The following is a 27,108-nucleotide window of genomic DNA, read 5'->3' on the forward strand; positions in this document are numbered from 1 at the left end:
GTTCAATGCTGTTCTCCCTCACCTCCTTGTGTCCGGCCCAGGCCACCAGACTGACTGCGTAACGTCCCGGGAGTCCATATTTGTGAGTTGCCGTGGTGACCCCTGTCTCTGTGGCGTTGACTCGGGGCGACAGGTCACCGAAGTCCCAGGACAGCGTGACCGGCGTGACGGAGGACGCGGCGGAGAAGCGCACGCCGTCGTGGACGCTTTGCAGCGGGAGAGTCTTCAGCGAGACGGCGAAGTCCACCGCGAACACGTCGTGAGCCAGAGTCCAGCCGCAGTCCTGTTTGTGCATAGAGGGAAACCGTGTGAGGAAGAGGAGGCTTCTGTGTGAAAGAACCGCTCGGATTCACAAATCAACACATCTGGATTCCAGTTTCTTCTCTTCGAACTCGGCTTCCACCCTGGAGTCTTTGTGAGTTCACGTCTCAAAGGATCCATTGGACCTGGTTGTGTCTGATGTCTCCAGCCTGGTGACGCCCCCCCAGGTCATAATGTGTTTATGTAACTATGGTATGCTTCCTTCTGGTCACATGACATCTATTGCTTCTGTCCATCCTGGAGAGGGATCCTCCTCGGTTGCTCTCCTGAAGGTTTCTTCCCTTTTTTCCCCTGAAAGGGTTTTTTCTATTTCTTTGGAGTTCTTCCTGATCCGATGTGAGGTCAAAGGTCAGGGATGTCGTATGTGTACAGATTGTAAAGCCCGCTGAGGCAAATTCGGAATTTGTGATATTGGGCTATATGAAATAAACCGAATTGAATTCAAATTCTCTTCAGTTGCTGTGTTCAGAAAGCCCTGGCGGAAAAAGATTAATCTGAGGATGTAGGGAAGTCGTTCAGGCCACAGAAGGAAGTTGTTGGCAGGTCATAGACGGTTATCGTAGAGGAAATCCTGAAGGCTGTGTTTACAAAAGAAGGCACAACCCAAGAGGCGGGACTAGCGCTCAAAGGAGCTCTTTGACGGCCGACGTTCTTTGCAATGGTGACACCGGGCGCCGCCGCATACCTTCATGACGTTGGGGTTCGTACAGGCGGCCGAACACTGAGATTCGCTGAGGAAGTTTGGCCCCGAGTTTGTGCTGCAGAGGCACTCCTTCTTCGCCCCCAGGCCGCCGTAGCGGTGCGACGCGGCGAAGCACACGCTGTTGCACTGCTCGCGCGTGAAGTTCCCGGGCGTGGAGGACGAGAAGATGACGAGCTCGCTGCGTCCCCCTCCCCCGCTGCTGCTGTCCTCGAGACAAGCGGCGTCTGGGGAAGAAGGAAAAGGCGTTCGGTCCAATGCGGTGCAATATATATTACAGAAACGTGAATCGGTATCAGACCTTCTCGGTCATAACCAGCGAAATAAATCAAACGAGGATCAACTCTCTTCCAACACCAAGAACAAACCTCCATTGTAACACCCTGGGAGGAGGAGGAGGAGTCCACAGGAGGGTGTGACAATGTTTTGTCGCGTTCTTTTTTTCTCCCAGTGAAACTGAATCAAATCAATAAAACTAAGTAAAAAAAAAAAAAAAACTACTATTGAATACTTTTATTATGCATTTTCATGGATTCATTATTTTGACCAGTTTTCTACAACAGTTCACCTGCTTGAGGTCTCTCTGTGAGCTTGCTAGAGATACACTACCGTTCAAAAGTTTGGGGTCACCCAGACAATTTTGTGTCTTCCATGAAAACTCAAACTTTTATTTATCAAATGAATTGAACATTTCATAGAAAATATAGTCAAGACATTGACAAGGTTAGAAATAATGATTCATATTTGAAGTATTAATTTTGTTCTACAAACTTCAAGCTCAAAGGAAGGCCAGTTGTATCGCTTATATCACCAGCATAACTGTTTTCAGCTGTGCTAGCATAATCGCACGGGTTTTCTAATCAGACATTAGTCTTCTAAGGCGATTAGCAAACACAATGTACCATTAGAACACTGGAGTGATAGTTGATGGAAATGGGCCTCTATACACCTATGGAGATATTTCATTAGAAACCAGACGTTTCCACCTAGAATAGTCATTTACCACATTAACAATGTATAGAGTGTATTTTTGATTAATTTAATGTTATCTTTATTGAAAAAACAGTGCTTTTCTTTGAAAAATAAAGACATTTCTAAGTGACCCCAAACTTTTGAACGGTAGTGTACTTCATGTTAGGTCCAGGAAGTCCCTCAACTAGTTCTATGATGGCGAGCATGAACCTGAAAGGACAGGACTCCAAACAGGGAACTTTTTTGTGATTGTCATTTTCGTCGTGAGCGTCCAGCGGTTTTCGTACCGCAGGTGAGCAGGCTGACGTTGAGGAGGGGCTGGTGGCGCAGGTTAGGAGGGTGGTTGCACAGCATGGCGTCCGGCCGACGGACTCGCACGCCGTTCTCCTGGAGCCAGCTGACCAGCCGGAACAGCTTGCAATCGCAATCGAAGGGGTTACCGCTCAGGTCGCTGGAGGAGAGGAGAGGTCAAAGGGGATCAGTCACGGTGAAACATGACAGAGATTAACCTCTCACACACATCACAACAAAAAAACACACACAAAAGTTACACATTTCAGCTTTGCTTTCAAATAATACTTGGAAAAATACACTTTTTGCTGACTCATCCGAACAAAAAGTTTTGAAATACACCTTTAAATTAAAACAAAATGATGTGTTCAGTTGTTGTGACTATGTACAGGTGTGCAGTACATAGTGAGGTACAAAACGCTTTAAAAAGAGAGGTCTTCACAGTCACTGATCTCATCCTGAAAGTATTCTTATTATTTGTATTACGTTCCACGCTGTCTGTAAATGTCCTTATCATCTGATTAATCATCCGACATAACCATTTAGCTTCATTACACACTTTAAAGGAATATTATGCAGCTGTGTCCGTTCGTCCCAAGAGCCACGCGGAGCAGACGGGACGAAGCCCCGCGGAGACATTCTTTAAGAACCCGGCCCTGCTCCTCCTCCCCGGTCGAGAGGAGGTGCACGGCCTTTATTTATTTATATGTACTTTGCAGCGTAACTGCCGTGAAACACTCAGAAAACTCAGTTTTATTTCAATGTTTCACTGATTTATTCAAACTAATGCCGCTGCTTCTCTTTATTCACTCAACAGCTCGCTCGGCCATCGCCTCTCTCTCTCTCTCTCTCTTTCTCTGTGTGTCGCTCTCTCCTCTTTCCCCCTCTCTCTCTCTTTCTGTTTCTCTCTGTCTTTCTCTGTCTCTCTCTCTCTCTGTGTCTCACTCTCCTCTCTCCTCCTCCCCCCTCTCTCTCTCTCTCTCTCTCTATTGTGGACATATCCTCAATAATTGTTGAAGAAAATTGAAGAGAACTTGTCTCTCATCGAAAGGCTCAGAGAGGAATAATTCACCGTATCATCTACGTTCATAAATGCGGTGGTTGACAAGGTAACCGCCCATAGACCTGCTCCACAGCCATAGTGATAAATCTTTAGAAATATTCAGTAATACACAATAAGACGTCTATGTTATCGATTATTCTGTTAAATTACACTCCGCTCAAGAAGAGAACTTGTCCTTCATCGAAAGGCTTAGAGAGGAAACATTGCTACTCACTACCTCCCACTGACATACAGCTTCATTCATCTTGTGTGCAATTAGATGTGTATGCTTGTTTGAGCCAATGCATCTTAATATAGTCTAATTATATTTGATACATCATCATATTTCTATATTTATTGGAGGGACAAGAGACACAATGATGACATAGGATTACTTACATTTGAGTTAAATTGCAGAGGTTGTCACATATTCGTTCTTCGATGGCGGTGATGAGGTTGTTGCTCAGATCGCTGATGGAAACAGAAGATACAAATCACTGTTTTGACATTACAACATTAAGTCTTTAGTCACTTTTTTTTTTACTGCACCGGTTTGTGGCAATTACTAAAATATTGTCATTTTGGCAAAATGAGTGATACGTGCGGTGGGAATTGACTCTTAAAGGCATTAATTGAGTCACCAGATGAATAAAGATATAAAACTCTTTTTTTCCTACATTATTATCTGATTGTAAATTGCGGTCGTCATGCAAAACAACTTTTAGATTTGTGTTGATTAAAGAAGTGGACATTCCTACGTCATAGAAAAAACCTTTTAAAAATATATAACTCAATATAATAACATATTAAATAAGTAATAAAAAAACTACTAAATCCCGAACAACCAAAGTTCTGAGTATAAAATAGCATTCAGGCTTTTGATGTTTTCTCTCCGCTTTGTTTCCAAGCTGCTCTCTTTCTTTTTCTTTCCTCCTCTCCTCCCTTTTCCTCATCCACTCGTTTCCTCCTCCCTCCCTCTCTTCCCTCTCCAGTAGGCTACATAATGGGGCCGTTGTGTGGTGGTTTTTGGAAGGAACTAATGGAAACCACCAGAGTCCTCTCTTAACACACACACACACACACACAAACCATGTTTAAGCGCCCATTAAATGGGTGGAAGAAAAAAGGTAATGGATGGAGGAAGGGAGAGATGGAGGAGGGTGGTGGGAGGTTCAGTGGGAGCCTGGAGCGGTAAGCTGTAATTGAACGTAATCGTGCTGTGATTGGTGTGTGCGCGTCACTGTGTGGGTATGTGTGTGTGTGCAATACAGTGTGTGTGTTTCTTAAACTCTCTGGTCCAGCGAGCTCACTCCAGGGACGTCTGCTTGTTTAAATCCAGACTAATCCGAGCATTTCTCCCACAGCTTTCTTTTTCATCTTCCTCATTCTCCTCTCCGTCTGGGGTTCTTCTTCAGACTTCGTACTCACAGGATTGACAGCGGCCCGCAGCAGAAAACTCCTCTGGGGAGAACATTGATCCGGTTTCCTTGAAGATACCTGAAAGATAGATAGATATAGAGATACTGAGATCTAGAGATATCTGGATTAAAACACAGATTTGCACTTCAGTGGCACTTAACCCTTGTGTTGCCTTCGGGTCATTTTGACCCGATTCAATATTTAACCCTCCTGTCGCCTTCGGGTCAATTTGACCCGATTCAATGTTTAATGTCGGTGTTCTTTCGGGAGTCAACAAACAAACATAAAGTACCTCACACTTAAACTTGGAAAACAATATTAATTCTAATAATTTTCTGGAGATTTTAATAGCTGGGGTCATATTGACCTCAAGGGTAAAATATGTTAGTAAATATAAAGGTAACAGGAGGGTTAAACATTGAATCGGGTCATATTGACCCGAAGGCGACAGGAGGGTGAAACATTGAATCGGGTCAAATTGACCCGAAGGCAACACAAGGGTTAAATAGCTCTTATTATGGTACTTTTGTCGTTCGACTATGTTGAGGAAATGTTACTTTCTGTATTCTTGTTGTTCTTAGTTTGTACTCTAGGTTGAATGCACTTATTGTAAGACGCTTTGGATAAAAGCGTCTGCTAAATGACATGTAATGTAATGTAAAGATACATATATAGTCAAATATATAGACAGAGATATATTTGAAGAGACCGAGGTGGACTAGTGCCAGTGAGATGTTTGTGGCTGCAGGAGTCAATACTTTCAAAGCGGTTTTAAGAAATCTAATGTACAAGTTTATCTGCCGGGTTGATGACTCAGAAAATGAGATCATCATGTTTTTATTAAATATAAAATTCAGCACTACACGCTACCAGTCCCAGCTGTGGATACACTGGTACAGCTGTCTATTTATAATGCATGTGTAGTCTTTAGTGTTTGTTTTTTACTTTGTGATTTTGTGTATTTTATTATATTTGAATGTTTTGTACTATCTGGACTTTGAGTCTGTAATAAAAGGTTGATCGATTGATTGATTTACAAGATATCTTAATGATTGTGTATATATATATATAGAGAGAGATATATTGGATATGGGTAAAATGGCGTGAACACAAACATATTCTGCCGTGCATACTCACAGCTCTCGGAGGCCAGTGAGACGTTCTAGCAGGCTGGTGTCGAGGGAGGAGATGTGGTTCTTGGAAAGATCTCTGAGGGAACAAACCAACATGTCCACGTTTAAAATGCATGCCAAAATGATTGCAGACAGACACACACACACTCACAGGCGCTGCAAGTAATCGACCGTATGATGTGGATGTTTAAGTGCTGGGGAAACGTGATGAGATCAAAGGAGTAGAGGAGATAAATGCCACACGGATAGAGGTGGAGATCAATACAACCAGAAACACATCAATATGACGTAGATGTGCCAAAGAACACAATACTAAGAACAATGAAGGATGTTCTGGTTAATATATATATTTTTCACTATGATACATGATAATACAACATCACATAAACCTGTTTGAGATGTTCTTTTGTCTTTTGTTCATTCAGTCAATGTGCTCACGAGTCAGAAGTATTTTTATTTTTTTTGCCTTTAGTCGAGAGTGACAGAAATTGTCCCCAGATGATTTGTGTGTGTGTGTGTGTGTGTGTGTGTGTGTGTTAGACCATATAGCTACCAAGACCCTTCAACAGGTAACAGCCAATTCCTTAATCAAAAGAATGAAACTCTTGTATAACATTCGGGGACCCCCTGAGGCCGATGTTCTTTCCTCGTATAGCAAACACAAGATCCTACATTTCCCATAATGCAATATCAAACATGTGTATGCCCCTCCCTGCCTTGTAAGTGCCAACTTCTTTCAAATAAGCCTCTAGTTTGAAAAAAAGTCGCACATCCCGTGCTGATGACATCACTACGCTGTCATCAGGGTTAAATCATGTCACAGACTTCCTCTACGTTTGTTTGTATATTTAAAAACATTCAAAATATAGAAATGCTAAATGAAATTGCCTTAAAAACTTTCTCCAGGTAGCATATGTATTACAGGTGACAATCATAATAGACCTTTTGAATAGTATGACACTGCTATATATTGATTGGCCCCGGCTTATATGGGTGGTCCATATGGAAAATACTGATTGATTAGAGAAGAAGTGATTTCAGGAGTCTTTTAAAATGCTGTCAAGACATGATTTTTTTTTTTTTAAGTCAGATAATTACATATTTAGGTGCATATTATGTACTACAGTGCAATATACTAAACTAAAATTGTATATTTACAAGTTACAACTATGAATAAACATAAATATAATAAATAATCTGGAGATGATTCGTTAAGAAACCTAATTGAAGAAATAGAGACTGAGAAGAATGTCTGCGATGTTCACAACGGATCCATACCAGAGCAGGTTGGCTCTGTTCAGGGATTCTATTTACGTCTTTTTTCAATCCTCGGTTCTGTTTTCACACACGGGAGGAACAATCGATCACTTCATGCTCACATTGTTCAACATAGCAGAGACAAGAAGAAGGAAGGGGAGGAGACAGATGAAGAGAATCATCAGACGGGATTCACTTTGATACGTTACATAATCTCAGGGATGTGTAATTCAGAAACGTCCTGTATTTCTTTACGTTACTTTCAAATTGACAAATGTGAGGACTAAAAATGCAGTTGAGACAGAATCAATATAATTTCAGGACAATTGCATTTTTTTGTTCCCCAATTGCAACTATAATTGTGAGGTTATAAATATTTATAAATTGGCAATACATTTAATCTGCAATAAACTAAGACCAGTTTATAGTAGGATATGAACACAGAAACTAAACACTCTCTACTCATCACCGGGAGTCAGTGAAGCACCGGCAGAAAAGCTTGTCAGGAAATGAGAAAACTGAATTGGTTGAACCGAGGAGAGAGGAGGGAGGGAGTCGAGCGCCGGACAGCGGCTTCGGGATCCTGAGTGTGCCTCTCACTGTGTGTGAGAACGAAACAAAGGGGAGAGAAAAAAGACTGCCAGTGGACCTGTGTGTGTGTGTGTGTGTGTGTGTGTGTGTGTCACAGATCAAGTGTGTTCATTTTACACTAATTCCAATTTTAAAAATCAAAGTCTAAGAGAGGGAAATGTGTGTTTGACTGTATGGGAATGCACACCCCGTTCTCTCTCTTTCTTTTATTTCTTTCTTTATGTGTGTGTGTGTGTGTGTGTGTGTGTGTGTGAACAGAGCAGGACGCCCATTCCCAAAAGGAAACATCTGTACATTCCAGACAAGCTGTGTAAGAAAGATGGAGACAGAGAGAGAGAGAGAGACAGAGCCACAGAGAGAGAGAGAGAAAGAGACAGAGAGAGAGAGACAGAGATAGAGAGAGCGGGAGAGACAGACCGACAGACAGACAGAGAGAGAGAGAGACACACACAGAGCGAGAGAGCGAGCGAGAGAGACAGACAGGGAGAGAGAGAGAGAGAGATCTGCTAAACCCATCAGCAGATGAAACAGGACAACACTGAGGCCTCCTCTCTAAAAGCTGATCAGTCACACATTCGGGTGACACCTCGCCTTTTGTGATGATCTCAACGTCAACGCCAAAATCTAACTAACTACACAGAAACGTGTCTTTGACCTCACGGCCGACGCCTCGTGGACAAGAGGGGATCAAGTGGAGAGAGAGTATTTATGTGTGTGTGTGTGTGTGTGTTTAACATGACCATTTAATGTGACCTTCACTATGTCTATTAGTAACAAGCTCCCGTTCTCTCAGCTACCTCTTGACACACAAGGTTTTACTGAAACACACACACACACACATGCAGCAGACATATGGTTCTGTTTTACTAACGGTGTGGCCAATGATCTAACCACTCCTTATAAGGCCTGTCTGGTGCCACTTATTCTGAGCTGGAGGATGAGAACACACACACACATATACACACACACACAGTCCTCATTGACTACTCTGTGCTTGGGCAGCGGGAGCGACAGAGGAGGAGTGGGTACGGGCTCTGGAAAGTAAAAAATAAATCTGAAGAGAATGAGCGATGGAAGAAACTAAACACAAAGTAAACCACAGGACGAGATTTATATATCGGCTTCACTTCTTCCACAGGCACAAAAATAAGAAGAGAAAAAAAAATAAGTTTTGTGAGGCGAACTGTGATGTAGGTCTAACGGCCGGACAGCTCGGTATCTGCTGTATCGTGGTGGCGAAGTGGTCCAAGTCCCCGTAAGTGAAGGCCAGCGCTCCTCTAACCCACTAAACACAGGCTGCTCTGCGGCGGCTTTCATCCCCCTCAGCCTCCCTGCCCGACTCCTCCGTTGCTCCCTCCCTCTCCCAGTCACTTCTCCAAATTCCTCCCCCCCCACACTTTTTTTCCCCCCCTCCACCGCTTTGTTTATGTTTCGAAGGCTGGACAGACGTACACAAGTCTGACGAGAGGGGCATGCGGGATAAAAGCAAAGGAGGGTTTAAGGATGATGGAGTCAGAGGAGAATAAGGCAGATGTGAAGGGAAAGCAGAGGATGTGTGAGTGAGCGACACGGGCCAGGTCTGGAGAACACTGTGGGCGCCCGTCCTAGCTCGGCCAGTCTCCTGCACACTGCTCTAACCTCCTCTCTTCCCCTCTCCTCACTTCTCCTCTCCTCTCGTCTCCTCTTTAGAACATTCTGTCCATTTTTCCAGCTGCTGCCACCTGGATCGTCTGGTGTCCAGCTGGCAAGTGCAGCGGTTTAACACACACACACTCAAAGACCAATGTACAGACGTACACACAAATACACACACACACACACACACACACACTTAAATGCTGTCACTTAATGCAAGAGTAAACAGAACTTCTGTAACACTGTCTCGTTTTCTGGTAAATGTGTGAGACCAACACATCGCTAAGTCCTAAACTTTGGGCCGCATTGAGAAATGGCTTCAAAAAGTGAATTCATTTTGTATTAATTAAATTACACATAATTTCAATGACAGAAATTGAAGGTGGTGACTATATTTTATTGACATTTACTGCAAAAAGTCATGACATCATTTAAAATAAAATACAAAAGTCCAGTTTGAGTTTTCTTAATTTTGCAAACACTAGAAGACTCTACTTCTACTTGTCTTGCTTCATTTACAACATCGTAGACCCATCTTCCACACATTGATGCAAGAAGGTAAATAGGATATAATCAAATTTAGCACACAAATATAATAAATTAAAGTTTATAAACGTGTATTTAGTTGGCAATTTTGTAAATACCTTAGTGTATTTATAAATCATACACATTTACTGAAACAATTTGAACAAAATAATAATGGATATCCAGCTTCCTTTTGTCAGCCTCCACTTCACTCTAAATATTCACGGCATTCATTCTCACACTACATGCTGTTTTCTATAAGAGTTATGGCATATGTGTTTGTGTGTTTGCATTTATAATACATCATCTGGTCCCTTCAATTCACATTTGACTGAGGCGTGCTAGTTCAATGTTAATGCTTTAATGCAAACATAATTTATTTTATGTCAAATATCAAGTGAAAACATGAATAAACTGCTCATTAATACTAATTGTTCACATTTTTATTTGTATTTATGGCAGGATGGTGGACCAAAGTTTAAGCTTGAAACCTGAAGCAGACTTTGTAGTTGCTTCGTAGCAGTGGAGACAATAAATTAAACCCAAATGTTGTGTAATTCATGAGCAAAGAAAGCAAAGTCAAATATGAAATATGTTTTTATCAACGCTCAGCTTATATCTTCAAGCAGTAGAGACAAGATGACATGATTAAGACCTCATGTATAGTATTTAAAATCATGCATTTGTCAACACACCTCTTGTGGAGACAATCTTTTTATTGTATATTTATTTTAGCTCTCTGGTGAAATGGATGCATAGAGCATATTCAAACTCAACGAGAACAGGAAGTACAAATCAAAAAACAAGCGCTTTCTGCCCCGAAAGGGAGGTTTGTTGAGATTTCTGGCAGAAACTTCTCTCATGTGCAGTCTCCAGCTGTGAGAGCAGTCCCACAATGCAATGCAACGTGAGGCCGACAGCTTTGCTTTGAGCAACATGCCAACAGGCTCATGTTGTGATGCTAATACTGTGATGTTAACACTGTGATGCTAACGCTGTGATGCTAACGTTGTGATGCTAACACTGTGATGCTAACGTTGTGATGCTAAGCAGGTATAACGTCTTCCAAGGCTGTGTCCGAAAGCTCCTCCTCGTTACCTCATTCACTTAATGCATTGACATTTAGCGCCACAGCCCTTGTTTTTGCATCTATATAATGCAAAGCATTGCATTGTGGGATTTTAATGAAGGTTAGTCTTTTCCCCTATAGCCTTTTTAGAGCACTATAGAAGCTATTTGCATGAATCTACTCATAATTTAGATGCTTTGGAAATAAAGTGCAGAGGGTAAATGTTGTCGCATAGCCTATCTTCTCCATTTTAATTGGGTGTGTTAGCATGCACATTTATCTTCTTCTTTTTTTTCGATGAAATTTTACGAAATCACCAAAGTAACAATCGTAGGAGAACTTGAATGTCTGTACCAAATTGAGGAGGTATATTAGTCTGGGATGAAAAGATGGACCGACTAAGTGACCCACCGACCTTCCAATCACAAAGCCCCGTTGCTAGCATAGCAACATATTTAAAATGTATCTAGGAATAGCAATAAGTGTCAATCTAGTGTCTTTTGATGACCTTACCAATGCCACACAGACATGGTGATGGCCTTCCTTGTTCTTTTTCTGAGGGGCTTAAAGATGGGAGGAGCAGGGGTGATTACATGTAAACAGCAGATCAACTGGTAAAAATGAAAAGATAAACACAGACGAACAATGTTTCCATTTTTTAAAAACAAAATCATGTTAGCGCTGCTGTGTAAACAGTGACAAAGTTTATATGTACATTTAAAGCCTTGCATCTACGCAGGGTTTGTATGCATTTGGCCCGAAGCAACTGGGCTGTGTACGCAGGACTGTAGTCGAAATTATTTCATGTTTGTAAAAAGGCAAAAATACAAAATAACCGATGCAACAAGTGAAACAGAAAGAGCAGTGAGAACGCGAATGAAGTATGTCAGCAGGTAAAAGAGCCTCCGACACCATCGAGACAAGCAAAGCCCAGAGGTCGCCATAAGCCAGTGAAAAGACTCCTTTGGCTCAGCCCAGGAGCGAGGTAATCGCAACTTCATCTTTTGATCCCTTCAATGTGCTCTCTGCTCTTTCTGATTGTTTTTACTTGTATTTTGCCGTTTCATGTGTCGCTTGATCCTCTGTGAATAAATCGGAGGACGGATTTTCATTATTCTCGTGATCATGTTTCAGTTGCATTTTTCTCAACTGTGAAAAAAGTTACCGTCAGTCCAAAAATGACACGGGACATATTCCTGCTTAGCAAAAAAAGTTCCATCACTTGACAATGCTAAATTAGCTTTTTAGTTACATATTTAAATGATGGTGTGACTTTGAATGAAAATGTAACCCACTACCGACTTGCAGCATCTTATTCTGGCAGGTTTTAAGTCCATATTTAGAGGAAATATAATTAACAATACTTGTTTACTTACTTTCAGCTTTAAAGGCCCTGGTTGACATTTAGATACCATATTTTACTGCAAAGCACGCATGCACGCACACACACACACACACACACACACACACACACACACACACACACACACACACACACACACACACACACACACACACACACACACACACACACACACACACACACACACACACACACACACACACACTCTGTTTCACTCTGACCACCACCCAGTCCAAAGGGTAACATTTCATGAAACAAGTAAAAGAAAAATAAAGCTAATCAAGATCTAATCTTTCATTTAAAATGTGTTGTTCTTCTTTCCTAAAATGCTATGCAAAGACAATCCAACACAATAATAATTGGGGGCTTCTTTGCAACTGTAAGCATACTTATTTGTGTTTTCAGAGTTGCTTGGCAGTATGCTAAATTTATCTCTACTTCATTACCAGAAAGCCAACAAGACAAATTGGCTGAATGGCGCACAGCTACATACTTCATTAGACTGCACATGAGATGTCATTCAATTTATTTTTATTGTAGGTCATAGGTTACATTTATTTATGTTATCTATGTTGTTTTTTAGATTGTTATAAGTTGCATATATATATATATATATATATATTTTTTCTTTTTCTTCTTTCTTATGTTTGCTCCTTGTCTTTCTATTTAATTGTGTTCTGTTTGTTTATAACATCTTTGAGTGTCTAGAATATTTATATAGATACATTGGAAGTATTATTATTACATGTCTATATTCTACATGTGGGCCATTTTTCTATGCGCCATGAGTGCTACTTTCTTCTTGAAGTGATACTCCATCTTCTCAGTGTCCAACACTCTCTTGGTGTGAACAGAGGCTGTAAAGGTGGCGTGAAATGTGTCAGTCTCAATGGATTCCTCTCAGAACGTTTCAAACCGCTCCCCCAGCATAACAACACACGTTTCCACTGTCCAGCAAAGTGCAGCTAAACCATAAAAGCTGTATGATGCTCTTCCTTATGTATTTTGCATTATGCTGCAAAAGTGATTCGATGGATATGTTTTTACAGTCACTATCTGATTCCTCTCTTAATTCTATATTTAAAAGACACTGCTGCTGTTCTCTGGCAAAGATCACGTCTATACTGCATGTTCTGATCACTTTACAGAAGAGGTGTTGTACAGTTATTTATGTCAAACCCTCTCTGTATATCGTAGTGCATGAACAGTCTAATTAACATGTACTTGTTTTTTATTTAACAGCATACGTTTCTCACTGTCAAACACTTGCTTTAAACTATCTCACATATTTGATCCCACGTAACCCTGTTAGTTCCCAGTCTGTATATCCGTTTCTTTGTTAGGCTTCTCTATCTGTGATCACACAACACATCTGGCAAAGCTTCGGTGGGAAGAGATAGAGAGCGAGCGATGCGAGTGTTGCTCACATGCAGACGGAGGTCTGTCACAGAGACGCGTGTTTTGTGGCAGTCGTCATAGTGTTGGTGTCGGCAGGTGTGAGCTAAAAGAGGGAGAGAGAGACGAGTGCTAAAAAGTAAACAGAAGTTTAAGAAACCTTCAAAAGCAAAATACTAACACACACACACACACACATACACACACACACACAAACAGGCCTTCTCGAGAAAATGAGTTCCTTCTTCAGTCTGTGCAATCACCTCCAATTCTTAAATGAGTTCATAATAACCCAAGACATTTATGTTACCAGCAGTTAAACATTGCTAAGTGCATGGGCACACACACACACACACACACACACACACACACACAGAGAGGAGGAGAGCATGGGAGCTGTCTCGTCTTCTTCTCCTCTCCCTGTTCCTTCCCTGAGGAATGTCTGTGCTTCTGAGAGTGATGTCATGAGTTACGATCGCCATGGTAACACAACACATTCCCTCCTCGCATATGGCTGGTAGATTCAATCTTTCCTTTCCCACTTCATTAAAGCCTGTGTGTGTGTGTGTGTGTGTGTGTGTGTGTGTGTGTATGGGTTGTAGGGATGCTAATCACCTCTGGAGGAGGAGAGGAACAGAGGTAGGAAAGGCACACAAAAAGTCCGTCTAACAGCTGTGATGCTTCAGCACAAAGTCCAAAGCCTAAATCTGCTGCTGCCTGTAGAAAGACGTGCAATAAAAAAGTGTCTGAGAAGCGCATCACCGAGTGTGCACTGTGTGTGTGTGTGTGTGTGTGTGTGTTTGCCTATCGCTGCCCTGGTAACACCACACAGTTCTCCTGATAGGACCGTGAGTGCGTTTACGGATCAGGTAGACGGTGCACATCCCAAGACGGATACAAGTCCTCACCAGCATCAGGAGAGTTAGCTCGGAAACTTAATAGTTTGCTTTGTTCCTTGCAGACACAGCGCAGGGCAAAAAGGTCCACGCAGAGTCTGATGACGACAGACTCAAGTCGGACAAAGTCAAATAAATCCAGCGCTTTCCACGTACTTGTTTGTTTCTCAACAAGTGCAGAGCACCGGTGGGCGTGTATTTGTTTTATGAAAAGTCTTTGTGGCTTGTAATGTAATAAAAATAAGGATGCACTTCCACTCTGGCATTGGCCTCTGGGTTCTTTTCTATTTGGACTGACTCCACTGATCTTTATTTGGGAGGTGCTGTATGTGTGAAGGGTTAAAAGACTATCATAAGTACGTACGGATATTTTATTGTTTTTATAACCTATGGCCAAGGCGATCCAGCCGTTAGAACTTGTCCTTGTTATTTACTTTTAATGTGCTGTACTGTAGCTTTGCATTGTGTGTATTGTGTGATCTTCTCACCACATATACTGTTGTCGTGTGTCTTATCTTGTACTCTTTGTTGTTGTTTTATGTTTGTTATGGTCTGTCGAGGGACTACATATGCAAATGAGCTGTATCGCTTCAATCTGGTACAGGCCATCAAATGGTGACATTTATGTTTTACCTGCACATGGTGCATTTTAAATAAAGATAATAGGAATAAAAATGAATTTAAAAAGGAAAATGACAGCAATGAAAGTCAAAAAACATTCAATTACGTGTTCCAAGCTGTGCACTTTCAGATGGATGTCGACTAAATCTCCTAGGACAGACTCACAATGCGTTGTGTAACAGCAATGTGCATACCAAACAAAGACTGCAGAGACTTTGGAGTGCAATCAACAAGCATTTCCCAGAAGTAACTTCAGAATTGCATAAACAGTCCGTATGAAGTGTTAAGAGATATGTTTTATGTGTGTGGGTTGGGACTGATGGACTGGTGTGTAATGGGAATTTCTCCAACTGCTCTCTGTGGTATGTTAACATAGTTCCCTAGATTATTCTCTTTTCTTTTTACCGGTGATGTGTCTAAAACATTTTCATGTGAGGCGAGGTAGAGGAGAAGAAGAAGAGCACTGCTTTCACCTCCTTTTAGGTCCCTTTTGTTTTTATTACCGTCTAACCTTTCCACTCATCAGATGGAATTATGTTGCTGTTCACTAAAAGGAAAACTAGACAGCAGTGTGTGGTTACCAACAACTTTGTGACATTAAACAGAAAACAAGACCAGGCCGACGGAGCACGTCTGCATATTTAAGTATTAACGTTTCAATATTTAGAATCCTTGACTTTTTATAATCATGAACCAGGATATTTTATGATAGGAAAAATACCTTCAAAGTTAAATTCAGCCTCTAATAAATGCCATAAGATTACAAAATGCTAAAAAAAATTATTAAAACAATATAAAATGATCATATATTTTAATCTTATATCACAAATACCGACTAATTTAGAGTCCAAGTACACACGTTCTGGCTAAATAACCACTGCTGGGTAGTCTAAATGTTTAAATGTTCATGCACAAGTTATTAAAAATATAAATAAATTCAGCAGTAACTCAATCATGCCTCTCTCTCTCCCGCTCTACCGCCGACACACACGCACAGACAGACACGTGAAGGTCACATCCCAATGTGGATTTTGTCGAGAAAAATATATAAATTCATAATTTTACCACAGAATAATGCACCTGCAAAACATTTAAATCACTATTGATGAACAACCATTCCATGGTTTTCTAGAGGAAGCACCTTGTAATAAGCTACGTGGTTAATTCAGCTTCAATAAGACACACAGTAGAGTAACTACGTTGTTAATAAGGTGAGATGTGTGTGATCTCTGTCTGCAATGGAGACACAATTATTCAATTAGTTTTTTGTCTCACATGATAGTAAACATATATATTATTTGGGTAGTGAAGGGAATATTTAGTGGCCTATTGTGGTATTAAACAGATTATTTTTGCCTCACATTGGGTAAGTATAAGTGAGTGATCGAGTGAGTGAGTGATAAAGTGACTGAGGGAGTGATCAAGTGAGTGAGTGAGTTATCGAGTCAGTGAGTGATCGAGTGAGTGATAAAGTGAGTAATCGAGTGAATGAGTGATCAAGTGAGTGAGTGAGTTATCGAGTCAGTGAGTGATCGAGTGAGTGATAAAGTGAGTAATCGAGTGAATGAGTGATACAGTGAGTGAGTGATCGAGTTAGTGATTGAGTCAAAAGTCAACTGCCTGCTCACGGCTTGCACACCCATTTTCTCACACACACGCTTGTGAATAGACACACACACACACACACACAATCTTCATGAACACACACTCTCGCAACTTGTGCAGCGTTTCCCTCGTCTGATGCGTGAAGAACATTTGACAACAAACCGAATGCAGATCCAGTTTGTTCACTCCTCAAAGTCTCAAAACAGTTCCAATGAGAAACTGGACTGAAAGCACAAAGAGTGAAATCTAATGATGTCACCCGCTACTCATATTCATGGAAACGAAAGCTAAAGAATAATGCTTTTTGTTTTCCAGTTCTAGGCCATACCTTTTTTCCCTATAGCCACACCTAAACACTTGACACTATTTACTGGAGCTTTAAAAACACATTGCAGAGATTCAGAATAGCCTTAATAAGAAGGAAAACTGTTCTCTATAGACTTTAGGAGGGCTTATATCTAATATATTACCCAGACAATACCCTGTCAGTAAATTATATTTCATATTTTTTAAATATGGAGTGGGTAAGGAAGGTTAAGCCCTGCCTGCAGCATGATAATATGAATATAGTGAAGTTCCCCACTGGATCTTGGCTGGTTGCTCTTGCTGCCACGGTCAGCCATGAAATTGCATGGCATGAACTTAAAAATCTGATTTTGGTTCCCTGCTTCTGCGTGTAGGGTGGGAGCAGCAGACAAGAGGCCAAATTAGTGAGGACAGGAATGTTCACAGTGAGTCACCTCCACATATGGCTTCTGCCGAGGAAGTTTATCTAGACTGACGCAATTAGCGCTCCGATAGAGTGTGACGTGGTGAGTTATTTATCTGCTTATAAATCCAAATTTACATGATATTTATATGCGGATTTAGTCGAGTCTTTTGGAGTAAGCAAGTTCCAAAATTATGTGCTTTGACTTTTAGCCCTGGTTTAAGGTAAATGTCTAACCTAAATGAAGGTAGAGTGAGGGGAAATAAATAATTGATAACATATGTCTTCCGTCGGTGCATAACAGAATGTTCTCGCTGCAGCAGCACCAGCGGCTGAAGGCTGATCTGCACCATGAAAACCAGCTTCCCTTCTCTGGTGACCAACTCGACAAAAGCTACCAAACTAAAGCACACACACACACCCACATAACATACACACACACACACACCCACATACACACACACACACACACACACACACACACACACACACACACACACAAACAGGGCCACTCGCAGTCTGGCCTTAATAGAAGCCTGCGCCACACACGTAACCTTAATGAAGAAAGTCCTACTCTTTTTTAAATTTGTATTAAACTTACATGAAACCAAATGCTGTGTGTTTTTTCCAGAAATATAATTTATATGTTTTTCTCTCTTTTTTTTTTTTAACAACATACACCAGTGTGCAGGTTTGGTGCACTTTTTGTTGTTGTTGTTATCCAACCCCCACATCTGTCAGAGTATATATGCCTCTGGCTGCAACAAATTATTATTATTTTCATTATTGTCTAATCTGCAAATTATCTTATCAATTAATCATTATGTGTAATATAATATTTAATATATATATATATATATGTATATATATATTATTTGTATAACATATAAATTATATTTCTAAAAAAACACACAGCATTTGGAAATACATAAGTTTAATAATAATTATATATATATATATTATAATGCATTCTAAAACACAAAGATGACCAATTTACAAAGATACAAAATGATGAAAAGCAGTGAATACACACATTTAAGACTAATAATAATTCATCAATAATCAAAATTGCTGCTTTTTTTCAGTCAATCGAACCAATCAATGCACTGCACTGATCAACCCGTTTATTTTGGTTTCAGGCGTGACACCAAAAAAACAAGAGCACAAAAAAAAAAAATAGAAAATAGAAAACTATCTTTCTCTCAATTGTGAATGATGCAAAAAAGTTCATGTTCAAAATATAATCATGGTGAACCAGTCTAAGAGCATCAGTTATATAGGTCAGCACATGGCAAACCACAGGTCAAATATATGTATGTGTCCAAAAATAATAACACACATATATAGTGGAAACGTTGTCACGTTAACGTAAGTGAATGTGGCCCATTGGGGTTTGTTTTCATCCTCATAAGAGTGAGTTTTAAACTCCTCCATGATCTGGAGTCAACGCGCCCTTCACTGTACTCACAGCACGGTGGTGGCCCGCGGGATGGCCGCCGCTGCCGGGGCCCTCTCCAGCCCGATGTTGGAGCAGTTGACCACGCAGGACTGGGGCTGGGGCCCCGCCGGCGCGCAGCTGCAGTTGACGGGACAGGGGCTGCAGCTCCCGCCGCCGTCCCCCGGCGGCCCGGAGCCCCACGCCTCCAGGCAGCAGAGCGCCACCAGCACACCGGAGAAGAAGCTGAACCTCGGGACGCAGACGCCATGTTTTCGCTTGGATAATAAAGTCTGTCCATTTCCACAAGGCATAGCTCAGTCACATCTCATCGCCTCTGATGGCGTAAGTCCTCTCGAGTCTGGGAAGGAGCACAGCGCACTGGACAAAGGCAAACACGCGCGTGCCCCTTTTTTCCCACGGCGTTCATGTGAGGAGACAACAACAAAAAGGTGGAAGAAGGGATCACCGGTATCTCCTCTGCGGGTTCTCTTCTTGTGGAAAATCTAACGGAGCTTCTCCAGAATTTCTTTCAGGGGGAGAAAAAAAGTTGGAGAGAACTTCCTCTCTCCTCCTCTTTCCCCTGCATGCAGTACCCTGAGCGGCCGCTAGGCGCCGAGCCCGCACGCTGCTCCATGGGCCCGCGTTCCTTCCTCAATGTCAACGCACTTTGTTTTAATAATCTACAATACTCACACACATATATTGAACACAATTTTAAAATAAAATATACATAATTAAAGAAGTATATAACATATGTAATCAGTGTTCTGCTTAATAGTGTGTGTGCTTGTCTCTTTTTTACCATGGTAGTTATTGGATTAACAGGCCATGAACCTCAAGGCAAAAACTATATGATCCATGATTAATCACATATTTATTGAGGAATATGTTGCAATTTGATATTTTTCATTTGAATTAATTACATTTATTTATTCACTAATGGAGAAAAAGGTTATCACAGAAACATCATAAAAAGCAATAAACATACAGATTACGATCAAATACTGACCTCATCATAAAATCAAATTTTTTTTTATTACGACTAATGCAAGTCTGGTGAGACAAAAAAACTAACACTTGACCTTTGACCTTTCCACTGATATTAACAGTAGCCGAATTTCCCCGACCAAATTAAAAAAATACGATTCTCCATATCAACTGATATCCAATGAATAATATTATAGTATTTAGGGGGCTTGAGGGTCTGGGGCACTAAACTGCTTTTCGCAGTTGATAATCCAGCCTTGCTCAAAGTGCAAAGTTCAATTTCATTAAATCCGTCAATCACTAACTGTGCTCTCTCATCCCACCCAGTGTTGGTTAAAAAGCATGAGCAATACAAACACATATAATACAAATAAAAACAACATCTGATTGACAGAATGTGTATTTATGGACTCAAATGTGAATTGTAATCACAAGGTTTGTCCTCACTATGGTGCTGTGCTCCAGAAGGCCCATAACAGTAACAGTAACAGCTCTCTGGACGGGAAAAGGACACAGAACTATAGACGACAATCCAACAGTAGACAAGGGAAAGACTGACACAATATATAGGGGGGGAAACAGGTGTACGACATCAGACAGTAACGAGACAAGAGTGGCTGAGGGCAGGTGCAGGGAATTAAACAATCAAGACAGAAGACACAGAGGAGATATAGGAGACACAGAACACAGGAGACACAGAACAGGGTGTTACAATCCGTCTGTGTGTGCGTGTGCGTTTCAATATCGCTGCAGAAGAAGAACTATATGTCAGTGGTAGAAAGTTGTGCCCCCTATTACAGCCTCCATGGATTCTGACATAATTACAAAAAATAAAAAAGCATAAGAATGCATGAATTTTAAGAGACCACGATGCATTCCTTTATCTCGAGGCAGTGATACGGCCTCCTTCACCCACACGGATGTGGAATTCTTCATCTGGAGTGAGGAAATGACACAAATCTGCTGTGATTTGATTGTGAAATGACAGTGAATTTATTTTACACACACACACACACACTTTCACCCTCCCTTGTCGCTCCGCAGTGTTTCCCGAAGCAGTGCAGGGCACGTGTGAGGTGTTTCCTGTGTATTTGCGTTGGCCAGGGCCCAGCCATCTTCGCTGCAGGCCTCTGGTGCTCTGCACAAAGAAAAGAAGAGTCCCACAATAACTCATGTGCGTGCTTATCCTCATTGGCAGGATTTCATCGCAGAGTTTATACTTTGAGAAGCAAAACATGTGTGAATGGAAGAGGGAGTGGATCAAATGTTTTCAGGCCAAATAACTCATTTAACTCACAGCGAGTATATGACACTAATGAATTTACACTGTTGTCAATAAGTTTTGTCTCTCTAAGTTCATTAAAACCATATTTCAGACTGTCATAGCTCATATATTTTGTATCAGTGTGATCCAACTCTCATAATCATGAGATACTATCCCATCATTTTGAGTTACTATCTCAGAATTATGAGATATATTGACTTACAGGATCCTAATTTTTACAGGTAGGTAGGCTGAGATGGGTCTGAAATGACAAGACCTGTTCAGTGACATGGAAACAAGGCAGAGGAAATGAAAGAGTGAAAGAGGTCTGACAGGATTTGTGACAGAGAGATAAAAGTGTTACTGAAATGATTGATTTTTTGGCAGATATTTGGTCATAAAATAAAGTGTTAGACACATTCCAATTTTGACTAAATGATGCAACATGAAAAGTGAACGGATCCAACGTTATTAAAGCTCATGTTGAGAGAGATGATTCTACCACATTTCATGGCAATCCATCTGATAGTTGTTCCAGAATAGAAAAAAAAGTGGTGGCTAGCTTGGCAAGAAACAACACAATGAGTTATTGAAGTCTGATTTTAGATATATTCTGGTGATTACATACTGTAGATGGATACCAGAACATTCTTTATAGTTTCAGGATATGCATTTAACAGCCTATACTTGTTAATTCATCCTGTTCCAACCACTAAAAAGTCAAATAATGAAGCTGCACTGCTGAACCACTTCATCCTAATACATGAAATGTAGTATTTTGCATTTGTCTGGCCCGGACCGGTTCAGGCTGGCCTGGGTGAAGGTAAAGTGAGCTTGGCTCCTGTTTGGTTATGGGGAGGGTCCTCCAGCTCGGCAAGGAAAACAGCACTTACTGAGGCCTCCGTCTGTGTTATTGTAGGGCTACAGAAAGAGGCGGGTGGGTGGTGCTGGAGGTGGGGGAGGGTCCGGAGAGAGCGAGGGAGGTGGAGGAACGGAAGAGGTGTCGTCTGGAATTGAGGGAATTGGGAGACAACGATAGTAAGAGAAACCAGAAGAGAGGATAGAAGAAAATATCTTACAAAGAGGCGATGGCGACTGTAAGAGTTGAAATGCAACAGTGAAATACATCTTTATCTCCTCAGCAGTTATACCTGAAGAAGTACTCAGGTCTTTTACTTCGGCAAAAGTAGAAATACTACCATGTAGAAAAACAATCTTAGTCAAGTAAAATACGCTTAAAGTATCAAAGTACTCATTATGCACAACGGACATTTTAGAATAATGTACAGTGGGTACGGAAAATATTCAGACCCCTTCAGCACCCCATCTGGACAGAAAAAAACAGAAATGTAGAAATTTATTAAAAAAGAAAAACTGAAATATCACATGTGATATCACATCATCTTTTAATAAATTTGCCAAAAAATCTACATTTCTATTTTTTCTGTCAAGATGGGGTGCTGAGTGTACATTAATGAGAAATAAAATGAACTTTCTTGATTTTAGAAAATGGCTGCAATAAAACAAAGAGTGAACATTTTAAGTTAGTTTTTCCAACAATTTGTGTTTTTATTAATTTTCTAAATGTCATTTTATATGTCCTCAACTATTTTCAGCCTTTAGATGTTCAAATGTTGTCCAAAGATGTCATCCTCAGGTCCTAAACATATATATAATTCCTCATTTTGTAGGCTTGGGCATGTTCTCAGTAGTTTATTGTGTTTTTTTGTGATTTGCCTATATTCAATAAACACTTTCTATTTTTATATTTCCAGCAGTAGAGTATTGAGCTGCCACCCTCGTGTTTTCACTGACATTGATATTTTCGATTAATATATTGATGTAAGATGGCCAGCGGTGTCTTATTCTCTCTCACACCCACACTGACCACAATACAATTATGTCCTCTGACAGGCTGGTAAGGTCAACCTTTGGCTTGTGTGAGCTTCACCGCAGGGGATTGTTCTCGAGATAGCCTTCCTGTCTTTACCCAACACTCACTCCGATACGAACTGAAGAATGTGTGTCTATTTAAGTGTGTGTGTTCAACCATGTTCTTATGATACCAAGAGGTAACACGGTAGTAACAATGTAATGATGAGTGAAGCGTATGAGGATCCTGATTTAGATGATGTGACTGCTGCTCTAAGTCCAGGAGTGTGTGTGTGTGTGGAGGTGTGTGTGTGTGCGGAGAGTCACAGGCAGAAATAGTCTGTTAGATACACATCTTTGCGACTGACATTTAGGCATACACATGAAACAAGCAGTTATATTAAATCTAAATTAAAATGGAGAGTGTGACAGGAAGTAAGAATTAAAAGGATGCAATGACATAAAATGATAAATTACTGTCACGGGTTTGTCACCGGGTGAGGCTCAGGTGCAGAGAGACAGGCTGGACTCCAGGTTTGAGTGAAACAAAAAACACTTTACTTCGGAAAAAGGTAAAACTCTTGCTTGAAAGCAACTACATAAAACACTAGGAATCACCATGGAAACCAAGACTGAGACCCCGTTTACACGATGGGAAAACGCATATATTTTCATGCGTTTTGGCCTTTCATTTACACAAAAACTGAGGTTTTATCACGGAAAACGATCATTTCTAAAAACTCCGGCCAAAGTGGAGATTTCTGAAAACTCCGTTTTTGTGTTTGCGTGTGAACTAAGTCAAACGGAGTTTTAGGTTGTCAAACGTCACAGTATGCGACTAAAAATGCTTCACGTCATGTGAGCGTCCTATGTTTACAGTTAGTTTGCTGAGGTGCGCCCGAGTTATTTCCTCCTTGACATGAGGATACTCCTCGGAGGTCTCGGACGGGTACTGTTCTAAGAACAATGTCAACATAGCCCTATATTTAGTTTGGCATGATTCCCAATCCACATTATCGAGTGCTTTATTTGCCTTATAATCTAAGGCGACTCGAAGTAGCAGCTCCACTTCGCTGTCTGTCCATACAAATGAACCTCGCGCCATATTTACTCTCTAAAGGAAAAGGAAGTTGATCGTGTTTTTCGTAGTTGTTGTTGGTTTTGAGAATTCTGATTGGTTTGCATGTCTTTATCCTTCTCGTTACACTGCCGACTACAGGTTTGGCATAGTTATGATGGCGCCGGGCGAAGTTATGCGGGTTCATATAAACAGAAACTTTTTTGAAAACGACCTTGTGTGTACAACGTTATTTTTGAAAACGGAGGGGCAGAAATATTTGTTTCTGTAAATACCCGGCTATGTGTAAATGTGGCATGAGAGTGAGACATCGAAACAGAGACACTACGAGACTGAGATAAAGACAACAAACCGACAGGAGACAAGGGGAGGACTGGCACAATATATAGGGGGGGGGGACACAGGTGTACGGCATGAGACAATCAGGGAGACAGGAGTGGCTGTGGGCAGGTGAAGGGAATTAACCAATCAAGGAGGCAGAGGAGTGGCTGAGGCCAGGTGAAGGGAATGAAACAATCAAGGAGACAGAGGGGTGGCTGAGGGCAGGTGAAGGGAATTAACCAATCAAGGAGACAGAGGAGTGGCTGAGGCCAGGTGAAGGGAATGAAACAATCAAGGAGACAGAGGGGTGGATGAGGGCAGGTGAAGGGAATTAACCAATCAAGGAGAGAGAAGTGGCAGAGGGCAGGTGAAGGGAATTAACCAATTAAGACAGAGGAGACACATCGGAGAAACAGGAGAAACGGAACAGGGCATTACAATTACATTATCTGACATGCAGTAGAAAGGGTTATGTGAGCCATCTAATATGAATTAAATGATATGACAACAGCACAAACCGTATATAATAATATTCGACATTCAGATGTTTGTGAACTGCGAGTTTAAAGTCTTTACTTTGCAAATAGTAATATCAACAGAGATTTGAACGAATCTACATGCTTCTGTGTTTCTGTGCCTCCAGGAATGACTGTGTGGTTTTATTTAAAAATCTTATTTAGCATGCGTGAGACATCGGTTAAAGCAATTCACCTGCACGATATTAAACACGCTTCACATGTTCACATTACACATGGAAAGGAAACTGTTCACAACTTGTTGTTCTCCTGTCTACTGGGCCGTCTTATAGCATGTGGCAGTGGACGTCTAATGCTGTGGCAGAACGATGTCCTCCCGACATTGATTTCAACACCACACAATATCTATCTCAAGGACGGTGTAAGCACTGACAGTATTGCTGCGTTGCTTTCGCTCCATGTCCCTCCACCCTACTGTAGGGGTAATAGACTAGATCCAATCTTTCGCATAAGCTGCAATCCAAACCACATTTTGTGGGATATTGTCTGCAGTGTTGGAATAAATACAATAAAAGGAAGAATACAATGAACAGAGCCCATGTGTGTCTGCCCTGCTGGTATTCGAACCAATTACCAGATGGCTGGTTCTTCACTGTAATGGAAAGTGGCAGCAAGCACGACTCCGAATCGTGAACAGTATGTCGGGTACACTGTCGTGGCAGGAACAAAAGAAACAGATGACAGTTCTTCTTGTTTATTGTGGGAAATAATAATGATTAAAGGGGACATATTATGAAAATTCCACTTTTTTAGTGCTTCTATACGTTAATTTGGGTATCTGGCATGTCTCCCAACACAAAAACGCTGGAAAAAAACAACTCACGCGGCTTGTTGTGGTTCCTCTATGTCAGAAACGATATGCTTGAGTGCGTCCAATGGGATCACCACCAACGTCTACGTAGATTTTGAAGCACACCCATGTGGGAGTCTGGCTACATGGCCTTGGACCGCCCCCCACCACAACTTTGCAGGTAAAGTTTATTTGAAAGTTGTGTTCATATTACAGACATGAGTCATCAAATAAGTCATAAGTCATCAAATACAACGATTTAATAAGTAAACAAGGTTTAAACGCTAATTAATGGAGGTAAAACGTTACCCCCGCCCCTGCTTGGTCACTTACTGTTGTCAGATAACAATTTAGTTTACAGATGGAACTTTACTCATGTAGCATTTATATCTTTATGGCGTTCCCGTGACTTGCATTTACACAAACACTTTCACAAACAGTAACTTCCATAAACACACTGTATTTGTTACATACTCATACATGCACAAACTATTCACGTACTCGAATCTCTAGCACCACGATGCTCTCAAAACCGCTAACAAGACTGAGGCCTTAGCCAATGTACAAACAAACAAAAATGTAGAAGTGACATTCAGAAACGTCCTGTTGAGCCCTAACTTCTCGAACTTGTTCGGGAGCCTCTTCTTGTTCAGGGTCTGACTCTGGTTCAAAACGATATGGTTGCACGACGCTATCTTCATCTGCAGTAGCCATATTTCTACAAAGGTCATGACTAGCTGGGCAGGCAGCAGCTAGGCGAGCGCATCTCGTGGAGGAGGGGAGGGGGGGGCTCATTAGCATTTAAAGGAACAGGCACTCAAAACAGGTTAATCTGTGGGGAGGTGTTTTTGACAGGGTAAAAAGGGTGCTGTTCGAAATGATTCTTGTGGTATTTTGACCAAAATATGTTACAAACATTTCATTAAGACCCCAAGGAACCATATCAACTTGTGGAAAAATGGGCATAATATGGGTCCTTTAAGAAGAAGAGCCCTTGTGTGTCACAGGTCAGGGTGTGGTTAAAGGGACAGACCGTATTTAACTGCAATGTCCCCCCGGGTTTGACTTCAACAACCTTTGGTGCATGTTATGGTTCCTGTGTCCGTCTCTGTTGTGATGTCTCATGAAGGCAAAATGCAACACAAGTCTAGTTAAATCCTTAAACCCAAAATATTATTTAAAACTACTCCTATAGTTCATACTTTATTTATGTTCATACTGGAGATGACTGCATTACTATGGGGACATGTTGTTATGAATGGGTCCCTGTTTTGATTG

General features: G+C 41.1%; 1 protein-coding gene across 1 annotated transcript in view; it reads right to left on the reverse strand.

Moving 5' to 3' along the window:
- Positions 1-19,458, reverse strand: part of pkd1a (polycystic kidney disease 1a) — a 61,427-nt gene extending 41,969 nt beyond the window's left edge. Inside the window, 7 exon segments of the mRNA XM_056410045.1 lie at positions 23-283; positions 1,007-1,248; positions 2,281-2,444; positions 3,726-3,797; positions 4,755-4,823; positions 5,883-5,954; positions 19,013-19,458. Of these exon segments, the coding sequence (XP_056266020.1) occupies positions 23-283; positions 1,007-1,248; positions 2,281-2,444; positions 3,726-3,797; positions 4,755-4,823; positions 5,883-5,954; positions 19,013-19,293 (1,161 nt within the window). The 5' untranslated portion in view covers positions 19,294-19,458.
- Between the last annotated feature and the right edge of the window lie 7,650 nt (positions 19,459-27,108).

Source organism: Pseudoliparis swirei, chromosome 24 (genome assembly GCF_029220125.1).
Source record: "Pseudoliparis swirei isolate HS2019 ecotype Mariana Trench chromosome 24, NWPU_hadal_v1, whole genome shotgun sequence".
Lineage (NCBI taxonomy): Eukaryota > Metazoa > Chordata > Actinopteri > Perciformes > Liparidae > Pseudoliparis > Pseudoliparis swirei.